General features: G+C 32.9%; 1 protein-coding gene across 2 annotated transcripts; it reads left to right on the top strand.

The window, feature by feature from the left end:
* The first annotated feature begins 17,253 nt into the window (after window positions 1-17,253).
* LOC122313591 (protein LNK3-like) lies at window positions 17,254-22,320 on the top strand. 2 transcript variants are annotated; one of them, XM_043128731.1, is made up of 6 exons: window positions 17,254-17,449; window positions 18,306-18,690; window positions 19,136-19,400; window positions 20,850-20,960; window positions 21,066-21,214; window positions 21,681-22,320. In XM_043128731.1, the coding sequence occupies exons 2-6, from the start codon at window positions 18,323-18,325 to the stop codon at window positions 21,991-21,993; spliced, it is 1,206 nt and encodes a 401-aa protein (XP_042984665.1). In that variant the 5' UTR covers window positions 17,254-17,449; window positions 18,306-18,322; the 3' UTR covers window positions 21,994-22,320. The 2 variants fall into 2 exon arrangements, with proteins under 2 accessions (XP_042984665.1, XP_042984666.1); XM_043128732.1 differs by lacking the exon at window positions 17,254-17,449 and having other exon boundaries at window positions 18,532-18,730.
* The last annotated feature ends 201 nt before the right edge of the window (window positions 22,321-22,521 follow it).

The raw sequence follows: 22,521 nt of genomic DNA, 5'->3' as shown, positions 1-22,521 counted from the left end.
TGTTGGAGGGCCATGTCTAAGTGGTGCTGCTGGTTGGTTTCTACTGAAATTTACCCCGCTTGGGTACCAGAAGTAATTAATTTCTTTTCATTTTATTATTATAATTTTTTTTTAATTTTCACATAAAATATAATAAATAATTCAACCTTTTCAAATTTTAAAATAATAATATTATTAAAAAATAATATTTTAATAATATTTTATTCAATTTTTATCTCAACTTATCTCATTTCAACTTAGTATCCAAACGATATCTTAATATTCAACAGATGAGATGATTAAAGACTTCATTTACTTGACAAATTCATATGGTAATATCATGGGAAACTCATATAAGGTGTATTAAACAAGACTTGCACATTACATAATTGCAACTAGCAATACTCTTGCAATAAGAGGGATTTTGGGTTTTTAAATTGCTATGATCTTTGATCTTCCATGGATAGAATTTAAAATTTGTGAAAAGAGCATGTATTGGAGCACATTTGGGCTCTACTCGAAAAAGACTAGTAAATAGTATAATGGAGTTCAATTAGAATCATTATAAAAAGCAAAAAATTCTCTTTCAAGTAATGCGAAATTTCATACACAATTTTCACTCATTAAATGGTTTCTTAAAATTTTTTTTTTAAAAAAGGAGACTTTCGACGTTTAAATTAATAAGAAAAATTAAGAAATAATTAAGTATTCATTACTTCTTTGAAAGATTTTTAAACTCTAGTCAAGAATTAAAAAATGTCATTTTTTAATCATAGGTCACCTTCAAGATATTTAGCTTTTTAATCATTTACAGATAAGTGCATGAGGCGTCATGTGTTGAACTAAGTTCTTTGTCATGAATCATGATGTTGGGCTCTTTTCTATCGAGTAGATTTTACACTTACAAGTTATTGTGAAAGATATTTTAGAAGTTAGTCAAATATAATTATGCACCGTTTGGTTGCATGATTCAATTAAAATTAACTCAGTTTAATTTAATTTTAAATTGAATTTAATATCTAAATATATAATTTTTAAATTATTAAATATATCTAAATTAAAACCTCTTTATACATGGAACTTATAATTTTTTTTTATTTTTCATAAATACTATTAAACTTATTTTAATATTTAAACACATTTAAATTCATTTTATATGGGTCGTACATAACTCATTTCACCTACTTAATTTACTATTATTCATAAAGAACTCATCTTAACTCAATTCAATTTAACATCCAACGCAACCTAACAATGCAGAAGATTTGTTTTTCACAACGATTTTAACCGAAAACTTTTACTGAACTGTGATTTTAATTTTTTATTATTTCTTTTTACTTAATGATTAAAAAAACAATTTTTAATAATTTTCTAAATTTTATTATTTTTTAAAAAATATTTAAAATGATTAAAAAAATATGTAAATAAAATAAAGAAAAAAAAAATGACTTGGCCTTTTTCGATAGCTATTCGGTAAGCATTTTTGGCTAAGTGCAGCATCTTTCTTAGCATTATACTTTCTTTAATTCGTAATTTCGCCCTTTCGCCGACACAGCAACAGTCAACATCCCTGACTATACGACATTTCGAATACAAGACAGGCACAAACCAAATAGATTCATCCAAGTGCCTATGGTATGAGTGGACAATTTATTGTATTTTTTAAAATTTAATTTTATATATATTTCAAACATTTTTTAAATTTATTTAAAAAATAAAAAAATACCAATACACTAATAATTAATTTTAAGCAAAAAATTATTTTAAAACAAATAAATAAATATATGAGACGTGTGAAGATATAATGAGAAGATATATTAACATTATCCTTTAAATACCTTTTGTGGTAGGTGTAAATGAGATCCCTTCACCACAAATTATATGTGGCTGTGGTCCTCCTACTCCTCTTGAGCCTTGCGGTACCTTTGTCCGCTGTCACACGTTATCATACTCAAAACTTACCAACAGGTCCAACACCTTCTGCCTTTCCCTCACATGCGCTCAGCGACTTCTGCCTCCATTCCTTAATTTATTAACGTTTTCTAGAGTCACATCAATATTGAATTTATGTTAAACCTCGATGTGTATCATTGAAATTACCAAAATAGCCTTTTATCTTGATGAAGGTATTATTGGCCAGACGGTAAACAGACACTGAAAAAGGGATATTATTTTATTTATTTTTATAGGAAAAAGAAGATATTATTATATTATCGATCGAAAGATACCGATCGGTGTCAATTGATATTATTAGTTGGAAGGTGCTAGCGGGCGGAGCACAATTGCAGTGGTTTATTTTTATATTATTATTTTTAAATATTTTTTCAACATTATTAATCATTAAAAATATATATATATATATATATAATTTTACTAATAATCACTACTTTAATTATTAAGTAAAAAAATAAATTAAAAAAATTTAAATATATGAGCGGTAATATTGAGGAAGTCCACTAGCAATTTTCCTTATTAGTTTGGATATCGTGCACACCAAATATATATTTTTCTTTAAATGAATAATGCTATATGTAATTGTGGAGTCTGCAAGTACTGTACAATCGCTTTAAAAAAGAGTGGGTCCACTATTAAAAAATTAAAATTTTTTTGTGAATTTCGTATTTATTCATTTTTTCAAAATAATTATACACTGCTTGCATTCTCACCACTGCTACTATTATTTCATTTTTCCCATAGGTTTTACCCACTAACCCAAAACACATTCATAGACATAATATTTTCACCCAGATTATTTTTCAAACACAAGCAAATTTAACCAAAGCTTTTGGTCACCTCACAATTAACAAAAGAAATAAAAATAAAATAAAATAAAAAATTTTACGCAGAAAGATGTCTTAAGCACTTGTTTAGTTTTGAGTTTGAGAGTTTGATTAAACAGTTTATAAATTATTTTAAAAAAAACATAGATTGTTTTTATAAATTTATAACAAATGTTTCACTCATTTAAAAAATTGCTAAAAGCCTTTTTTTTTTCTAAGGGCAATGCTATTTATACACGCAAAATATTTACATATCCACATAACTTTTTCATGTACTACTTCTGTTAAAAAAGAGTAAATTGAGTTTTGTTATTATAATTACTTTTGTATATTTTTTATACGGGATTGATGTGAATGATCAAATTAATAATTTTATATTAAAAATGATGCAGCTAATTATATTAATAGAGTGTATAAAGAATACGTAAAATGACTATTTTTTTATCAAGTAATCTAGTTAACTTCAAGCATCTCCTTTTAATAGAAAAATGCTCCATATAAAATAAACTAGAGTAAGACAAAATAAACCCTATAATCTAAATGCTTACTCGAGAGAATAAAAATAGAAAGAGATTATGTGCTTATCAAAGATTGTTTGGGAACCAGCTGAGGAGGCCTTGTGGATCACCACTCACGGCTAGTGTCACTTTCCATTCAAAGCATCTAACGCATGCTATTATGGCATAAGAGATAAGAGAGGATATGTAGTCACCCCTCCATCTTACAATAAGTTAAAAACTCATTTAGATAAATAAATTTTTATGAGTACATTTAGCATTTTCATTTTCTAAAATACTAAAAGTGGAAAAATGCTTTCAGAAATAACGCAAAGTGTTTGAAACAATCCTTGACAATTTTAAAAGCTCTTTGACACATGTTTACCATACAATAGTCAACTTTTGAGTTGTAAAACTTTTTGAGAAAGCATTTAACAACGTTGTGGCAAAGCTTTACAGTTAAGCAAGCTCTAAGATACCTTTATAAACCATAGATGTCTGGAAGCATGGAACAAATAAGGTTTTTGATACATAAGTGAGTCAACGATCTTTCGATTCATATCATGAGGTGAGAAAGTCATAGATGTCAGTTATGAAAACTTGTGAGAGGATTTATATTAAGAATGAGATAAACACAGGAAAACTAAAATATCAAGACAGAACTATTAAGTCTATTATTGAAAAGGAACAGTTATGGGTTACTAAGTTGTGTGTTATTGGCAACGGTTGTCTCTCTCCCCATAGACTGCTTCCCTTCCACCCAAATATCGTCGGCATTAAGAGCACCTTATCTTCACCCAGAGGGGGGTTGGAGTTTCGGCTCCACCCTCTCTCCTTCTGTTTGGCCTCAGCTGGCGTAGCTTTTTTTTCCCCATTTTTTTTTTTTTTTGTGTTTTTTCGTTCATAGCACAAAGAAGTGTTGATCTCTTGCCTACCGGACACCTTCGACCGCCGCGAGTCACGCCAACAATTTTCTACAGCTACCGATCTGTTGGATGGTGAAAGAAAATTTTCCAAAAGAGTGGCGCGTGAATCTCACGCGCGGCCTACACTGTGTGTGTGACGCCCCCAAATTCCGTTTGGGATCGGACGGACATTTGAAGCGTCGAGACATGCAACACAAGGTTACCTGCCCCCGTTCATGACATATAAGATGCAATATTCCTAACATGCATCTAACAATATGCAATATTCGCAGCGGATAATTTTTTTCTTTAGCAATACTATGCACCAAACTGAAAATATCCCAATACTTAAAACATACTTCATACATAAAGATCCATTGAATAACTAAGATCACAGCATTATTCCAAAATAGTTATGATCCAAAAGTACTGGAGATGCAACTCCATCGTACAAGTAGTAATTTAACTACTATATTAACATTAACGACGCACCGTCGTTCAGTCGACTGTGTCTAGTTGATCAGCTCTTGATTCTCCTTCAGGTCCTGTAACAAGATCTACCATTCGGGGGGAATGGTAGTTGGGACTACCAAAGTGAGATTTGATTACAAATCTCAGTAAGTTAACAAAAAACTTCCACACAAGCTAATGATGCATGGATGACAGTAAAAGCATAAATGCATAATCAAATTTATAAGTAATTAAAGCATAACTTGGAGTACAACATAGCATAATTCACATAACTTAAATTGAAACATGAACTGAACTTGACTTGACATGAACTTGATCTGAAACTTGACTTAGCATGAACTTTCTTTGAAACTTGAATTAACATGAAAAATACATACTCCACAGTTGTTGTGGCCCCATGTATTCTACATAAACTTGACTTAACATGAAAAATACATACTCCACAGTTGTTGTGGCCCCATGTATTTTACACATCACAATGCAGTTAAATACATACTCCACAGTTGTTGTGGCCCCATGTATTTTACACAAACTTGACTTAACATGAAAAATACATACTCCACAGTTGTTGTGGCCCCATGTATTTTACGTGTAAATACATACTCCACAGTTGTTGTGGCCCCATGTATTTTACACAAACTTGACTTGAACATAACTTGAAATACATGACCAACTTGAGATAGAAACATTTCGTAACATGGCATAACATATAACAGACAACATATTTAACATGACATACGTGTAATGTATAATAATACATGACAGAATATATTATGTAACAGATAAAAATTGATGACAGAATAAATTCTGTATAATAGACAATTACGTGATAACTTGGCATGGTATGACATATATGATAACATACATACATACACTGTAGTTCTTTTACTTAGCACACATACACAGTAGACTGCTAGTAAGTTAAAAGCTAACTTACCTCGATCTCCGCGTTTCTTATAAAACCTCAAGCGCGATCACGAGGAACTGTAATTAGTGATTCTAAAAGTTAGTACTAAATCACTAATAATTTGAAATATGGAAAAATACTAACTTAAAGAGTAAAATTTCCATTTTACTTTCTACATATAGGAAAATGACCGTTTTACCCATAACTTAAGAATTTTGCATACTAACTCCAAAAGTCACCAAAATTTACATACCTCATGTAAATTTTATCCTCAACTCAAATATCAATTTAGAAAAATTTAAAACTAATCACAACTATTAAAACTCCATAGGGCCGAAATTCTCATATGCTATTTCTATTGATTTTTGTTTCCAACTTGTTTTGATCAACCTTTTGATCTATGACTTATAAATATGTGATCTTCAAACCAAACCATCACATGGTTTAAAAAGATGTCCTAAAACATATATAAGCTTCTAATTCAAGATCACATGGTTAAAAATTAACCAAAACATAAATTTAGCCAAGAACATCCACACTTTGGCTTATCTGAATATCTCTTTGCATAAAATTTCATATCTTTGAAACTAACATCAAATATCTTCAAAATAATAATATAACATGTATATAAGATGCTTAGGATCCTCCAATAAAATTATCAAAGTCATTAGAATAGGTTTAGACCACCAAAGAGTTAAACTTTCTCAAAATAGAAACTGTTTTTCTTCTTCCAGTTTCTAAGTTTCTAAATCTAAGCAAATATTTCATCAAAACCTTCAATCATGCAAAAATCCTCAACCAATAGTCATATATACATGTTAACAATACTCCATAAAAATTTCGGACCAATATCTATCCATTAACTTGGTCAAAAACTCCAAACTATAACATATTCTCCAGTTTATCTCCTAGAATGACCTTTCTATAGTTTACACAATAAGATATCCATGTAAACTAGACTAAAAAAGGAACAACTTATATGAAGGAGACTTTATGATAAAACACTTACAACAGCTTCGAAATGGGCATGCAAAAGAACTCCTAAAAGCTGTCCGAGAGAGAATGTTTGATATTCTTTTAAAGACACGTGTGAATGAAGATAAGTTCGTGGGTGATGGCTGGAGATGCTTATGGAAGAGATAAGGGAGATGATAAGGCTGGAGTTGAGAGTTGAGTGTGGTTTTCTCCTACCCAAAATATCTATAAAATATTATCTCAAAATATTCTATCCAATAATATCTATAAAAATCAGCTCAATATATTTTCCAAATGTGGAGTAGACTTGGAAGAGTAAGGTGGCTAAAATCTTTCTATGTGTATTTTAAATCTCTATTCTTAAGATATTTTCCAAATGTGTATTTTGCTTAGGTGTCATGATCTCACACATTGATTTCCTTCACAATTCCATCTAATGGTTTCTCTTTGTGCCAAGTATCTAATACTATTCATTATGTGTGGTTAAGATCTTGCCAAGTGTCCAAATAAAATATCGCTATCCTAATTTGGATATTTCACACTATGATTTTGAAAATACTGTGCTCAGTACATTTACCGAGGTTACTATTCACTCCAAAAATAAACGTAATAAACTTAGTACTGAAAAATTCTAAATATTCAATTAAGCCTAGTGGTGTAGACTATAATGTATTCTGACACTTTTAACTATCTCAAATAATTAAAATCGCATTTCTGGCACCATAGTGAGTGATAACACTAACTATGTTGACAGGCTAAAATTTATGCGATTAGTCGATTCGTGTAAACTTACAGAGTTTTCATGAGGTTCCTAAAGTCAATAGAAATTCCTTAATTGAATTTCTAGCGGGCTGTTACAGTGTGTGAACTTCACTTGCCTCCGTGTTAGCAAGCCGTGACGTCGGCTTCACTGAGATCAGCGGCCTCGTTCTACCCAGGCTTGACCACTGACTTCCTTCCTAGTGTGGTGTGTGATCTACATGCACCATAGCAGACAGTGATGGTTCTTTTTCGGTGTATTGGCACGCTTTTTTATTTCTATGTTCTTATGTTCCCATTTTCCATAACCGATAATTAAGATGAAGTGGGCGTGAAAGTTTTCTACAATCAGTCCAGACAAACAAGATGTAGCACATACCTTCATGTTGTGACTAAAAGTTACAGTTTAATAGTCTGCTTATCAGACTATTTAAAATCGCTTCAAGCGACATTCTTCTTAGTGAGAAATGGGTGGGAGTCAATTTTGATTCCAAATGCCCATTTTTATTTTTATTGGTATTGTATTTTGTTTATTTTGAGATGTTTATTGAGAATTTTCATACCACTAAATCTTATATCATGTATTTTTTAGTTTTTATCAATGAAACAACTTGCTTAGAAAAAAATAATCCGTGACAATTTTAAGAGCAGTTTAACACATGTTTACCATACAATGGTCAACTTTTGAGTTGTAAAACTTTTTGAGGAAGCTTTACAGTCAAGCTCTAAGATACCTTTATAAACAATAGATGTCTGGAAGCATAAAATAAATAAGGTTTTTGATACACAAGTGAGTCAACGATCTTTCGATTCATACCATGAGGTGAGAAAGTCATACATGTCAGTGATGAACACTTGTGAGAGGATTAAAAAGAGAATGAGATAAACACAGGAAAACTAAAATATCAAGACAACTATTAAAAGTCTATTATTGAAATGAATTTTGTCCGTTTCGTGTGTCTTAGTATAAATTGTATTTTTTTAAATTTTTTTTATATATATTTCAAATATTTTATAAATATATTTAAAAAATATTAATATACTAATAATCAATTTCTTAATCCGTAAGCAAAAAATTATTTTAAAACAAATATATAAATATATGAGACGGGAGAAGACCATAATGAGAAGATATACGTTTGTTTTCAGAGATAAGATGAGATGAGTTGAAATAAGTTGAATAAAATATTATTAAAATATATTATTTTTGTATTGAGATTTGAAAAAATTAAATTATTTATTTTATTTTGTATGAAGATTTGAAAAAATTATAACGATTAAGATGAGATAAGATGAGAATTTTATGAAAATGAACAAGGCCACACCTATGTGGTAGGTGTAAATGAGATCCTTTGGCACCACAAATTATTAGTTGGAAGTTGCTAGCGGGCGGAGCACAAATATTGTAGTGGTTTATTTTATTTTTTATTTTTATTTTTTAAATATTTTTTCAACATTCTTAATTATTAAAAAAATAAAGAATATATAATTTCACTAATAATTATTTCCTTAATTATTAACTAAAAAAATAAATTAAAAAAATTTAAATGCATAAGTGGTAACATTGAGTGATAACAATGAGATACTCCACTAGCATTTTTCTTATTAGTTTGGATAATGTGCACACAAAATGTATATATTTTTTTAAAATATAAGTAATGCTACATACAGTTATAGAGTGCGCAAGCGTTATATAGTTGCTTTAAAAAAGAGTAGGTCCACTATTAAAAAATTAAATTTTTTATGTGAGTTTCGTATTTATTTATTTTTTCAAAATGATTATGCAGCGCTTACATACTCACGACTACCACTATTATTTCTCTTTTCCCATTAGTTTTACCCACTAACCCAAAACACATTCATAGACATAATATTTTCACCTAGATTATTTTTCAAACACAAGCAAACTTAACCAAAGCTTTTCGTCACTTCACAATTAAGAAAAGAAATAAAAAAATTTTACCCAGAAGGATGTCTAAGCACTTGTTTAGTTTTGAGTTTGAGACTTTGATTAAACAGTTTATAAATTATTTTGAACAAAACATATTATGTTTGATAAATTTATAACAAATGTTTCACGCATTTAAAAATATTGCACTATGCACTGTGCATTATGTCGACCATTCACTATGCCAGTTACTATGCAGTACTATATTGGCACTATACACTGTGCATTATGTTGGCCATTTACTATGCCAGTTATTATGCAGTACTATGCCGACATATGCACAGTGCATAATGTCAGTATAGTACTGCATAGTAAGCTAGCATAGTTCCCTTTGTACGCCTATATATATCGTTGAATTCTTTAAGAAATTCATAAGTTTCATAACTTCTCTGAGTTCTATCTCTCTCTCTCTCTCCTTTTAGAAAGTTTTATAATAAATCTATCTCTCTCTTTCCTTTTCGATAGTGTGCATATGTCGGCCATTTACTATGCTAGTTACTATGCAGTACTATGCTGGCACTATGCACTGTGCATTATGTCGGCCATTCACTATGCCAGTTACTATGCAGTACTATGCTGACACTATGCACTGTGCATTATGTCGGTCATTCACTATGCTAGTTACTATGCAGTACTATGCTGGCACTATGCACTGTGCATTATGTCGGCCATTCACTATGCTAGTTACTATGCAGTACTATGCTGGCACTATGCACTGTGCATTATGTCGGCCATTCACTATGCTAGTTACTATGCAGTACTATGCTGGCACTATGCACTGTGCATTATGTCAGCCATTCACTATGCCAGTTACTATGCAGTACTATGCTGGCACTATGCACTGTGCCTATATCGGCTAGCTCAAGGTGGTCATACAATTTATTTTACAACAATGTTATTTTACAACACTCCCCCTTTGGATGACCACATATAATGAATATGCCTCGTTAAAACCTTGCCAAGGAAAAACCCTGTGGGAAAAAAAACCAATGGCGAAGGAAAAAGAGTACAATATTCATGTGTACCGTATAATGCTTTAAGATTGCCTCATTAAAACCTTGCAAAGGAAAACCCAATGGGATAAAACCTTAGCGAAGGAAAAAGAGTACAATCAGTATAAGTCTTCAAGACATTACTCCCCCTGAAAAGTGCATGATAAAAGGTCTTCAAGTCTCCGCATTCCAATGTTCTGCACAATCTTCTTAAATGTTGCAGTTGGTAATGCTTTCGTGAATAAATCTGCCAGATTATCACTTGATTGTATCTGCTTTATTTTAATTTCACATTTCTCTTGAAGTTCATGAGTATAAAAGAATTTAGGTGAAATATGTTTGCTTCTATCACCTTTGATATATCCTCCTCTAATTTGAGTAATACAAGCAGCATTATCTTCGTATAAAGTTGTTAGGCTATCATTAATCACTGGAAGACCACACTTTTCTTGAATATGTTGGATCATTGATCTTAGCCAAATACATTCTCGACTTGCTTCATGAATTGTAATGATTTCTGAGTGATTTGAAGAGGTAGCAGATAATGTTTGTTTGACAGATCTCCATGATATAGCAGAATTTCCATAAGTAAATACATATCCAGTTTGAGATCTACCTCTGTGTGGATCTGAAAGATAACCTGCATCTGCATATCCAACTAATTGTGGATTTGAACCATGTTGATAAAATAATCCCATATCAACCGTACCTCGAAGGTATCGAAGGATATGTTTAATGCCATTCCAATGTCTTCAAGTTGGTGCGGAACTATATCTTGCAAGTAAATTAACTGAAAATGCAATATCAGGCCGAGTGCAATTTGCAAGATACATCAGGGCTCCAATTGCACTGAGATAAGGTATTTCAGGACCAAGAATTTCTTCATTGTCCTCACAAGGACGAAATGGATCCTTTTGCACATTAAGTGATCGAACAACCATTGGAGTACTCAGGGGATGAGCTTTGTCCATGTAAAAGTGTTTCAAGACTTTCTCTGTATAATTTGACTGATGAATGAGAATTCCATTTGGCAAATGCTCGAGTTGCAGGCCGAGACAAAATTTCGTTTTGCCAAGATCCTTCATTTCAAATTCATTCTTTAAATATGTAGCGGTTCTTCTGATCTCTTCAGGAGTTCCAACAAGATTTAGATCATCAACATAAACCGCAATAATAACAAATCTGGAATCTGATTTCTTAATAAAAACACATGGGCATATTGGATTATTCTCAAATCCTTCTTTCAATAGATATTCGCTAAGGCGTTTATACCACATGCGTCCAGATTGTTTTAACCCATATAAAGATCTTTGAAGCTTAATAGAATACATACTTCTGGATGTACTCAGATTAGAAGCTTCAGGCATTTTATATCCTTCAGGGATTTTCATATATATATGTCATGATCTAATGATCCATATAAATATGCAGTAACCACATCCATCAATTGCATATTCAATCTTTTTATAACTGCCAAACTGATCAAATATCTGAATGTGATTGCATCCATAACAGGAGAGTATGTTTCCTCATAATCAATCCCCGGTTTCTGCAGGAAACCTTGTGCAACAAGTCGTGCTTTATATCGCACAATTTCATTGCTTTCATTACGTTTACGTATAAATACCCATTTATATCCAATGGGCATTACACCCTTTGGTGTTTGTATAATTGGTCCAAAGACCTCTCGCTTTGCTAGCGAGTTTAATTCAGCTTCAATAGCTGATTTCCATTTTGGCCAGTCATCTCTACGTCGACATTCTTCGACAGTTCTTGGCTCAATTTCTTCATTACTTCTGGTAATGTCAAGAGCCATTTTATATGAAAATATGTTATCGACAACAATTTTATTTCTATTCAAAATTTCTCCTGTACTCATGAAATGTATCGAGATCTCGTTATTTTCAAGTACTTGTCCCCCTTCAAGGGAAGACATTTCATGAAATACCTCTTCAGGAGGTTCTTTCTCAGGAGATTTACTCTCTTCAGGAGCATCAATTACTCTTATGGCCTGTGTTGGTATGGACTCTTCAAGAGTACCAAATTCATTTTGTATTTTCCTCTTCCGAGGAATTTTGTCCTTAGCACCAATAGGCCGTCCACGCTTCAGGCGTATCTTAGATTCGCCTATTGCTATTTTGGCAACTTGTCCTTCAGGGACTGCAATCCTTGCTGGAACATTAACAGCAGGAATATATGATTTTACCACACCTTTAGTGTCAGTAAATACATCCGGTAATTGGTTTGCAACACTTTGCAAATGAATAATCTTTTGAACCTCTAGATTACATTCTTTTGTACGATGATCAAATTGGGAAAGAGCTTTATTTTCCCAAGTAATTTCCTGTCGTGCTTCAGGCACCGACTTCTCATTACCCAATGTTGGAAAAATGGATTCGTCAAAATGACAATCCTCAAAACGTGCCTTAAACATATCCCCTGTAAGAGGCTCAAGGTATCTGATAATAGATGGAAAATCAAACCCAACATATATCCCAAGTCTACGTTGAGGGCCCATCTTTGTACGTTGTGGAGGTGCAATTGGAATATATACAGTACATCCAAAAATACGAAGATGAGAAATATTTGGTTGCTGACCAAATGCAAGCTGTAATGGTGAATATTTATGATATGCTGATGGCCTAACTCGAATTAATGATGCTGCATGAATTATAGCATGTCCCCAAGCAAAAATAGGAAGATTTGATTTCATGAGTAAATGTCTAGTGATTAGCTGAAGTCTTTTAATCAATGATTCAGCTAAACCATTTTGAGTATGTGTGTGGGCAACTGGATGTTCAACATCTATTCCTATTGACATGCAATAATTATCAAAAGTTTGAGATGTAAATTCTCCTGCATTATCCAATCGAATAGTTTTAATTGGATAGTCAGGGAATTGTGCTCGTAGCTTAATTATTTGTGCAAGAAGTTTAGCAAATGCAGCATTTCTAGTGGAAAGTAGACAAACATATGACCATCGACTTGATGCATCAATTAAAACCATAAAATATCTGAACGGTCCACTTGATGGTTGAATAGACCCACATATATCTCCATGAATCCTTTGTAAAAAAGATGGAGATTCAAAACCAACTTTTGAGATAGATGGTTTAATAATCAATTTACCTTGAGAACATGCAGAGCATGGATATCATTGGGTAAGATAATCTTCTGATTCTTTAGGGGATGCCCATACGAATTATCAATTATTCGTCTCATTATTATTGATCCCGGATGTCCAAGGCGATCATGCCAAGTCATAAATATTTTGGGATCAATGCACTTCTGGTGCATTACAACATGTGATTCAATTGTTCTCATTTTTGTATAATACAATCCAAATGAGAGGGCAGACAGTTTTTCTAATATGAGTTTCTGGTTCGAAATTATTTTAGTAATGAGAAGATGCTCTTTATCGTCTTCATTAATGGTTTCAATATGATCATTACGACGTATATCTTTAAAACTTAATAAATTTCTTCTGGATTGTGAAGAAAATAGAGCATCATTAATACAAAATTTGGTGCCATTAGGCAACACAATATAAGCTCTTCCGGAGCCTTCAATTAGATTCGATGAACCGGAGATGGTATGAACATAGGCTTTACTCAATGTTAGATTTTGAAAATATTTTTTATCCTTAAGAATTGTGTGAGTTGTAGCACTGTCAGCCAGACATACATCTTTATTATTCATCTCGGAGATAGAAAGTTCATCAATAAGACTCATGATTCTACAAAATATATAAAACTTTCATTACTAAAAAAAAAACATTACAGAATAAAAATATTTTACAATAATATAAAGGAAATACATTAATTAAAAAGGAACACTTCCATGATCAACTCTACCACTAGAATCCTCAAAGAAATCAGAAACATCAAGACTTGTAATATCTTCTCCATCTATAGAATTTAAAGCATATGATGGTTCAGCAAAATTTGTTTCAAATTTCTTTGTTTTTTCTTTTATGGAAGATTGGTATAAGTCAACCAAGTGTTTAGCTGTACGACAGGTACGAGACCAATGTCCAGTCATACCACATCTATGGCATTCATCTTCATATTTCTTTACAAATTTATTTTGAAGACCTTTGCCCTTTTCTGAGTTGAACCACTTCTGGTGGTGTATATCTATTATTTTCCCTTTTAGTGTGGTCACTTTTAGGATCTCCACTTCTATAGTTTTTCTTACCACATCCACGCCTTCTTTTTCTTTGAAAAGATGCACCATTCGCTTCTGGGAATGATGTAAATCTAGTACCATTCACTTCAGGGAATGATATAGAACCAGTAGGACTTGACTGGTGATTTCTTAATAAAAGCTTATTATTTTGCTCAGCTAATAGAAGACAAGATATAGGTTCAGAATATTTCTTGAACTTTCGCTCTCGATACTGCTGCTGCAGGAGCACATTCGAGGCATGAAAAGTAGTATATGTCTTCTCTAACAAGTCATCATCAGTGACTTTTTCACCACATAATTTCAATAGCGAGCTAATTTTAAAGAGTGCAGAGTTATACTCACTAACACTCTTGAAGTCTTGCAACCTCAGGTGCATCCAATCATGACGAGCTTTTGGGAGGATTACAGTTTTCTGATGTTCATATCTCTCCCTTAAATCATTCCACAAAATAAGTGGATCTTTCACCGTTAGATACTCAGTTTTTAATTCTTCATGAAGATGGTGTCGAAGGAAAATCATTGCCTTAGCACGGTCCTGCAGGTACCCTTGATTTCCTTCTTTAATTGTATCTCCCAGGTTCATTGCATCCAGATGGATCTCAGCATCAAGGATCCAAGATTAATAATTTTTTCCAGAAATGTCAAGAGCAACGAATTCCAATTTTATAAGATTTGACATTTTCTACATATATAAATCAGGAACATAAGTATGTTTAATATTTCATATTCATTTTGAAAACTACAAAAAATATATTGAAAGATTTACTTGAAGTAAAGGACTATTAGCTTCAAGATCGTCAGAACTCTCGTGCTGATAACGTATTATAGAACTATCAAAAAGGAAAGAGAGAGATAGATTTATTATAAAACTTTCTGAAAGGAGAGAGAGAGAGAGATAGAACTCAGAGAAGTTATGAAACTTATGAATTTCTTAAAGAATTCAACGATATATATAGGCGTACAAAAGGAACTATGCTAGCTTACTATGCTGGCACTATGCACTGTGCATTATGTCGGCCATTCACTATGCCAGTTACTATGCAGTACTATACTGGCACTATGCACTGTGCATATATCGGCTAGTTCAAGGTGGTCATACAATTTATTTTACAACAATATTATTTTACAACAGGCAATGCTATTTATACCTGCAAAAAATTTACATATTCAGGTGACTTTCTCATGTGCAATACTTTTATTAAAAAAGAGTAGAATGAGTTTTGTTATATATAATTATTTTTGTATATTTTTTATATATTCTGTTGATGTGAATGATTAAATCAATTATTTTATATTAAATAAATAATATAGTTAATTATATTAATAAAATGTATAAAGAATACATAAAAATAACTGTACATAAATTTTTTATTCAAATAATTTAGCAAGCCTCAAACTTATCCTTTTAATGGGTGAAGTGATATATATAAAATAAGCTAGAGTAAGACAAAATAAATCCTATAACCTAAATGCTTACTCGAGAGAATAAAAATAGAAAGAAAGAGATTAATATGCTTATCAAAGATTGTTGGGAACCAGCTGAGGCGGCCTTGTGGACCACTCACGGCTGGCCTCAATCATCTAACGCATGCTATGATGGCATAAGAGATAAGAGAGGATATGTAGTCACGCCTCCATCTTACAATAAGTTAAAAACTCATTTGGATAAATAAAATTTTTATGAGTACATTTAGCATTTTCATTTTCTAAAATACTAAAAGTGGAAAAATGGTTTTTGAAACCATCCGTGTGACAATTTTAAAATCACTTTAACACATGTTTACCATACAATGGTCAACTTCTTAATTGTAAAACTTTTTTGAGAAAGCTTTACAGTCAAGCAAGCTCTAAGATACCTTTATAAACCATAGATGTCTGTAAGCATGAAATAAATAAGGTTTTTGATACATAAGTGAGTCAACGATCTTTCGATAACAATCATGATGTCAGTGATGAAAACTTGTGAGAGGATTTATATTAAGAATGAGATAAACATAGGAAAACTAAAATATCAAGACACAACTATTAAAAGTCTATTATTGAAATGAATTTTGTCGTTTTGGTTGGAGCGCCACTTGGATGGAACGTATATTATTACTAAATTTCATATTGATTTATTTTAATCTCTAATATTTGAGATGCTATTAAAGGGTTGAAAACAATCTCCAATTATATTTTGCCATGTAGCCCACTCATGGACTAAGAATGGAACCGCACCACACACAAGCATAAGATCCCTCACCACGCGTCAAAACTTAGATCCCTTCTTACCTTCGATTGTATATTTAAGATAAAATGAATAAAATATTATTATAATATAATCTTTTAATATTAATTTTATTTTAAAATTTAAAAAAATTAAAATTATTTTTATATTTTATAAAAATTTTAAAAAATTATAATAATTAAATAAAATGAAATAAAATAATTTAATATTTAATAACTAAATAAGGCTTAATCTTACGGATGGGCTATGTGGCAGAATATAATTAAAGGAAGTTTTCAGTCCTTTAATAGTACGACCGGACAGAAGATATTTCATTTTCTCTTCTATCCGAACCTAATCACAACAGAGCCAGGGATATTTAGGGCATTAAAGTTTATGACGCAACTCGCCACTCGCCACTCGCCAGGTCACACGGCACCTCATGCCAAAATCCAAACTGATCCTCATCTACAAAAAGTGGGACCAGGTACTGCCACGTGGCTCATTGTTAGTGTAGTTTTAGATGGAGGGTTCTCAGCCACTAACCCTACCTTATTTCTCAGCCACAAAACTTGAAAACACGTTTGACTCTCTCCTGCTTTCTGTCAAAGTTTCTTTATTAGCCTTATTTGCTCATTACAAATACAAACTTAGGCTTCTTAAAACCACACAGCTGGCCTCAGTTTTTCCGATCTAGCTGAGACTCTCTAAAGCTCCTGCACCAAGTACTGTATAACCCATCAAAGCTTCACTCATATCTGTGGGTATTCTTGATCTGAGTTGATTTCTCTGTCTGAGTCAGGAACTGGGTTTTCCTCATTTTCTCATTTACTCTCCGCAAGGTGAGTGTTTCCCTTGAACTTCTTTGTACTTCTAATTGAAGCATTTATGTTCATCTCCATAATAGAATACACAATTCTTGAAGAATGGTATTGTTTGTAGCAGAACTTTGTTCCCTTTCAAAGCCCCCCCGTCCCGGCCCAAAATTCTTGTTCTTTACTTTTTCGATGATACCTTGCTTCTTGCGCTTCAAATTTGTTTTTTTGTTTTGGTTAAATTAAAGTTGTTTTTTAGATGCTGAGAAAAAGCAGGGAAAGAGAAGAAATTAAGCTTCCAAAGTTTGAATTATCATTCGAGAATATATTATTCTGAGCCTTCACTCAACTAAGCAGTATACACATGCTCGTCTTGGTGGAGGAAAACCCCCTTTTTTTTCCGTTAAAAATTAAGAAATTTATAGGGTAAATCTATTATTATTCGTCTTGGTTTTCCTTGAATATTATGAATTTCTTACTGATAGCTACTTCATACATCTTGTTCTTGTTGTAATCTGATTTTGGAACTAGGTTAAACTGGCTAATAATACTCATTTTCTTGGGTTCTCCCTTTTAGTAGTTGAACAAGTGTTATAGTTTTGTCGTTTGAAGAAAGAGAAAAGAGAAAAGAGACACAGGATAGAGAATACTTTGTCTATATATACACGTATATACGTAGGTATGAATGTATGTTTATCAATATATATATTATTCTTAAGGCTCTGTTTGATCGCCTCTAATACATAATCTTTCTGTTCTGTCTTATATGAAAAATTGATTTGTATTCCGTAATGATAGTTTAATCTGTAATTGACGGAGTTCATGATAAGTTTCTGATTGCTATGGCTATTAAATCTTATGCTCGTTTCCTTTTTTCTTTTAGATCCCAGATCGTGTCTCATGGATTGGTATTATGGGAATGGAATCGATGAGCTTGTTGTCCCTCAATATCAAGACATATCAGATAGGCTCCCATCGCCTGACAGCTGGTCCAAATGGGGGACAACTACATCTGAAAGGATTGGGTCACCTAACAAGTGCTTTCTCAAGGATTCAAATTTGAAGGAACAGAAACTCAGCTTTGATGGAAACAGTTTATGCAACGAAGTTGAGTTGGATACTTTCCATGATAAAGATGATTCCAATGGCTCGAGCATATGTGAAGGATTGTTGGAGGGGTCTTTTAACTGGAGATCATCTTCACATGATCGGCCGGACTACCAGCTTGATGACTTAGCAGGATTCGAACAGACGAATGACATTTTCTTGTACAAGCGTAACACCTGGGATAAACTTGATTTACTGCATGTAGGAAATGACGTCAACTGCTTTAACTTGACATAATAATCTATTGCATTTTCAGATGCCCAATTGCAATTTCCATGTGCCCCCCCCCCCCCCACCCCCCCCCAACCTCGAATACATTGCCACCATTGATATGATAATTAAGACTTTCAAAACATCCTCAGGATTTAATAATTAAAATCTTGAAAGCACTAGCTAATCACTTACCATCAGTTTTGTCAAGGACTTACCATACTCTTATATGGTCGTTTTTTTAAAAAATACATTTGTATATTGGGTGCCACTTGCAACTTAATTGAGCCATTCAATATCCAAACAATGTCCAAAGCGCTGCATGTTATATTCATGTAAATGATGTATTCATCTTGTATTTTGGAATTAATCTCTTCTGGTTATCCCTTAATGCAGGAGCTCCTTACTCGAAGATCTTCCTGCGATGGAAGCTATAGATGAGTCATTTGAATTTTCTCCCGAATCCCCCCAATGTGCTGGGCTGCCCAGTGACAATCTAGATTCACGAAGCATGTGGATTGATGTAAACAACACCGTGGGAAAATCAAAGTATCTCAAAAGACATGCCTTCTCTCCATTAATGGGGCGGGATAATCAAGATGTAACTGATGTCCAGTTTATTCCATGCAACTCGGAGCAAATGGATTGTGCACCAGTAATGGTTAGTTTTTCCCATCTGTCGGGTAAATTATAATTTATCAATTAATATTGGTGTTACAAAACCTGGACTAGAATGTGTAGTTGAATGGGCAGGAACCATTAAGTAGTCTGGTTTCGGTCATTAACTGCTGGTCTGCAGACAATCCTGATCAATGGAAAATGTAAATGCATTCATATATTGAAGAAGCACATATTGCATGACTTCGTTGATAGTACCGCTTTTGCAATACCAAGTTTAGCTTCTGGTATTGGTATTTTGATGTTTGGATTGCTGAAATTTTATTTTTCCTGCTCATGAGCAGGAATTTATGGTTCAATGTGGCTTCGCTTTCTACATTTGCAGTGCTTAAACTCTTCTTTTTGGTTTTCTAAGAATTTACATAAGCACCTTGCTCTTTATTTCAAGATCTTGATCTCAAGTGCCGCTTGCATAGAAATGAATCTTATGCTTTCATGCATTTTATGATTTTTGAATAGTTTTTTTTATTTTTATTTTTATTTTTTTATTTTAATATTGTTATGATATGATCTGTCAAGCTACCGGTATTTATGTTGGATGCACTTTTAACGGTTGAGATTTATGGTTCTTTCTAGTAGAAAGTTATACTCAAAGATCCTTATTCTCATAGCTGCAAAATGAGCATTGGAGTACTCTTGCCCCCTTGGTTGGGTTTTATTTCGATTGAAATCTGTAGCAAGAGTTAGAATTTTATTACAGTTAGTTTAGGAGTAATGGTATGGTATTCACCATCTTGTTAATCATTGTCCTTCTATTATGTGCCCTGCTGCGGCATCAAATTATTATTAAACTATTGTTATTTTTCACTCATCTGCCAATCATTTGATATTACATGAGAGGATGATGAAAGATAGTTAAAAAGGGTGAATGACAATAATTTCCTATTTCAATACTTAAACTTCTGAAACTGAAATTTTTTAATATATCTATATATTTATTTCACCTTCCATTTAGGAACAAGTTAAGAGAACCAGGCTGTGGTTGTTCTTGAGATTTTCCCCAGGTGCAAATATCTTATCCGGTAAAGAATGCCATAATAGTTTAGAGTAATTAATGTAGTGTATAATTTATTTCATTGGAAAATATTTGACGAGAACTTGAAATTAGTCCATCAGGTTGAGCGTAAGCAGGATGATGTGGTAGGTTCATTTTGTAGAGACTACAGTAATAAACCTGAACAGGCTAAATGCTTTCTTAGTATTTCTACCTGCAAATGGATTCTAGAAACAACTGTGAAGTTTGCATGCTGCGTATCATATTTTCATCAGGGTACACATAATCAAACTGCAGAGAGAGAGGGAGGGAGGGGGTATATGTGCTCTCCACTATTATCTATTCTACTTTTATTACCAAAGTTTATTTTTTCATTACTCGTTACAAGACATGAACCTTGGTTAGCCAATGACTCTAATTTTCTTTCTGGGGGCACAGTTTGGAGAAGACATTGTCTCGTCTGAGCAGAATAGCTTGAATGAAAACTCGGGCCCAGAAAAATCACCCGAAGAATCTGTATTGGAGGAGCTTGGGATGGTGATGTCACAGGTGAAATTATTAAGAACTCGAAAGCTTTTTTTTTTATCTATATTACTATTATTGGTAAACACCATTATATTGCTCATCAATGTTTCTCCTTTTCATTTCAAGTAGTTGACGGAGCAGACTCAGATTTGCTTTCGAGATGCATTGTACCGCCTTGCAAAGAATTCAGAACACCATGACATGGAAACACAGGAGGAAGGTGGATATCTTGACACTGAAAAGCCCCCTCCATGGACGCTACAAGATATTAAAATGAGGTAAAATTCAATTTCACTGCATTTTTTTGTGTGGTATTTCTATATTATTATGTAAAGTCTGTCTAGAATTCCCATGTAATAGCCTCACGGTCATTCTCTCATGGATTAAAACTTTTCCTGTTGCATTAACAGTTAGAGAATGCTTTAGTCACAAAAAGATTTTATAAAAGTAAATTCACAAATTAACGTGGTTTGATGTGGTTCGTCAATTATAAAATTAATTTTATTGTAAATTAGATTTAATCTATTACATGAAACTACGTTAGTTTGTAAGTTTACTTTTGTGAAATCCCCTTGTGGCTGTAGCATTTCTCTAACAGTTAATCCTTTCATTGGCATATGTTGTTGTTAGTCCCCTTCTTGGGCAATTAGTATCCATGTAATCTGTATGAAGTCTCCGGGTCCTTGTTTTGGTTGCTGTTGAAGTTGGCCTCTCTTGATCAAACCTCAATTTATATGCATGCAGGTCTGCAAGTCAAAAAGTGATGGAATTTGAGACCAATGCCATAGACCGAGCCGTTGCAAACCTCATGTTCAATGACATGGACTTCAGTGTAATAAGAGAACATTCCAGTTCAGCATCAGTTAACTTCACCGAAGGAGTAATTGGAGAGAGGGAACCACCAGTAAACTCCAGGCAAAACGTCGTCAGATCAACCAGACCAATGAACTACAGCTTTAATCAACCCAAAATTCAACATGTTTTACACCGATCAATTTCACAAGGTGATGCTGAAGTTCCAACACTTGCTCAAATAGACCGGGAAGAGTTTATGTAGAAAATTCTAGAGCATCACTACAGAGAACACTTAAATTACCTACTGAAGAAATGCTGCACGGAAGAGGAAAATTTTCATACTGGAGTTTGATTCTATGACGTGAAGGCAAGGATCCGTGCAACCTGTACTGTGTGTACTAAGAGAGCGTGAAACAATTCTTTGAATTGTTTTTTACCATTTGCGTATGTATAGCCTTTGTAATTTTACTAAGATAGCTTGTTTAGTTTATGCTACTCAGAGAGTTTAGTTTACTGTTGCATAGCAAGAATAAGTTGGATATAAATTAACTTAATGAGCAAATTACATCCAAAGTTTAAGGGACTGAAAGTTATGGTTATTTATTATGCCATATTTGGGGTTCCCTTAGTGAAACAAGGGATGAGCAGAAACATGTACTAAGCCCCTACTGGCCACCATTTTAGACAAAGTCCACCAAAATATGCTTTTACAGTCTTTCAACTCAGTCCATAAATCTTGTTTGAAGGCAGTGGTGGATCCAGAATTTGCCTTTTGGGGGCAAAGTAGTGT

This window comes from Carya illinoinensis, chromosome 6, assembly GCF_018687715.1.
Source record: "Carya illinoinensis cultivar Pawnee chromosome 6, C.illinoinensisPawnee_v1, whole genome shotgun sequence".
Taxonomy (NCBI): Eukaryota; Viridiplantae; Streptophyta; class Magnoliopsida; order Fagales; family Juglandaceae; genus Carya; species Carya illinoinensis.
The sequence above is the reverse complement of the archived record's forward strand: the minus strand, read 5'-3'. Positions and strand labels throughout refer to the sequence as shown.

Excerpts from the sequence above, each read along its gene's own strand:
- LOC122313591 (XM_043128731.1), top strand. The coding sequence starts at position 18,323 with ATGGATTGGTATTATGGGAATGGAATCGATGAGCTTGTTGTCCCTCAA. Across the intron at positions 19,401-20,849 it reads TGGATTGTGCACCAGTAATG|TTTGGAGAAGACATTGTCTC; the intron begins GTTAGTTTTTCC and ends CTGGGGGCACAG. Across the intron at positions 21,215-21,680 it reads CTACAAGATATTAAAATGAG|GTCTGCAAGTCAAAAAGTGA; the intron begins GTAAAATTCAAT and ends ATATGCATGCAG.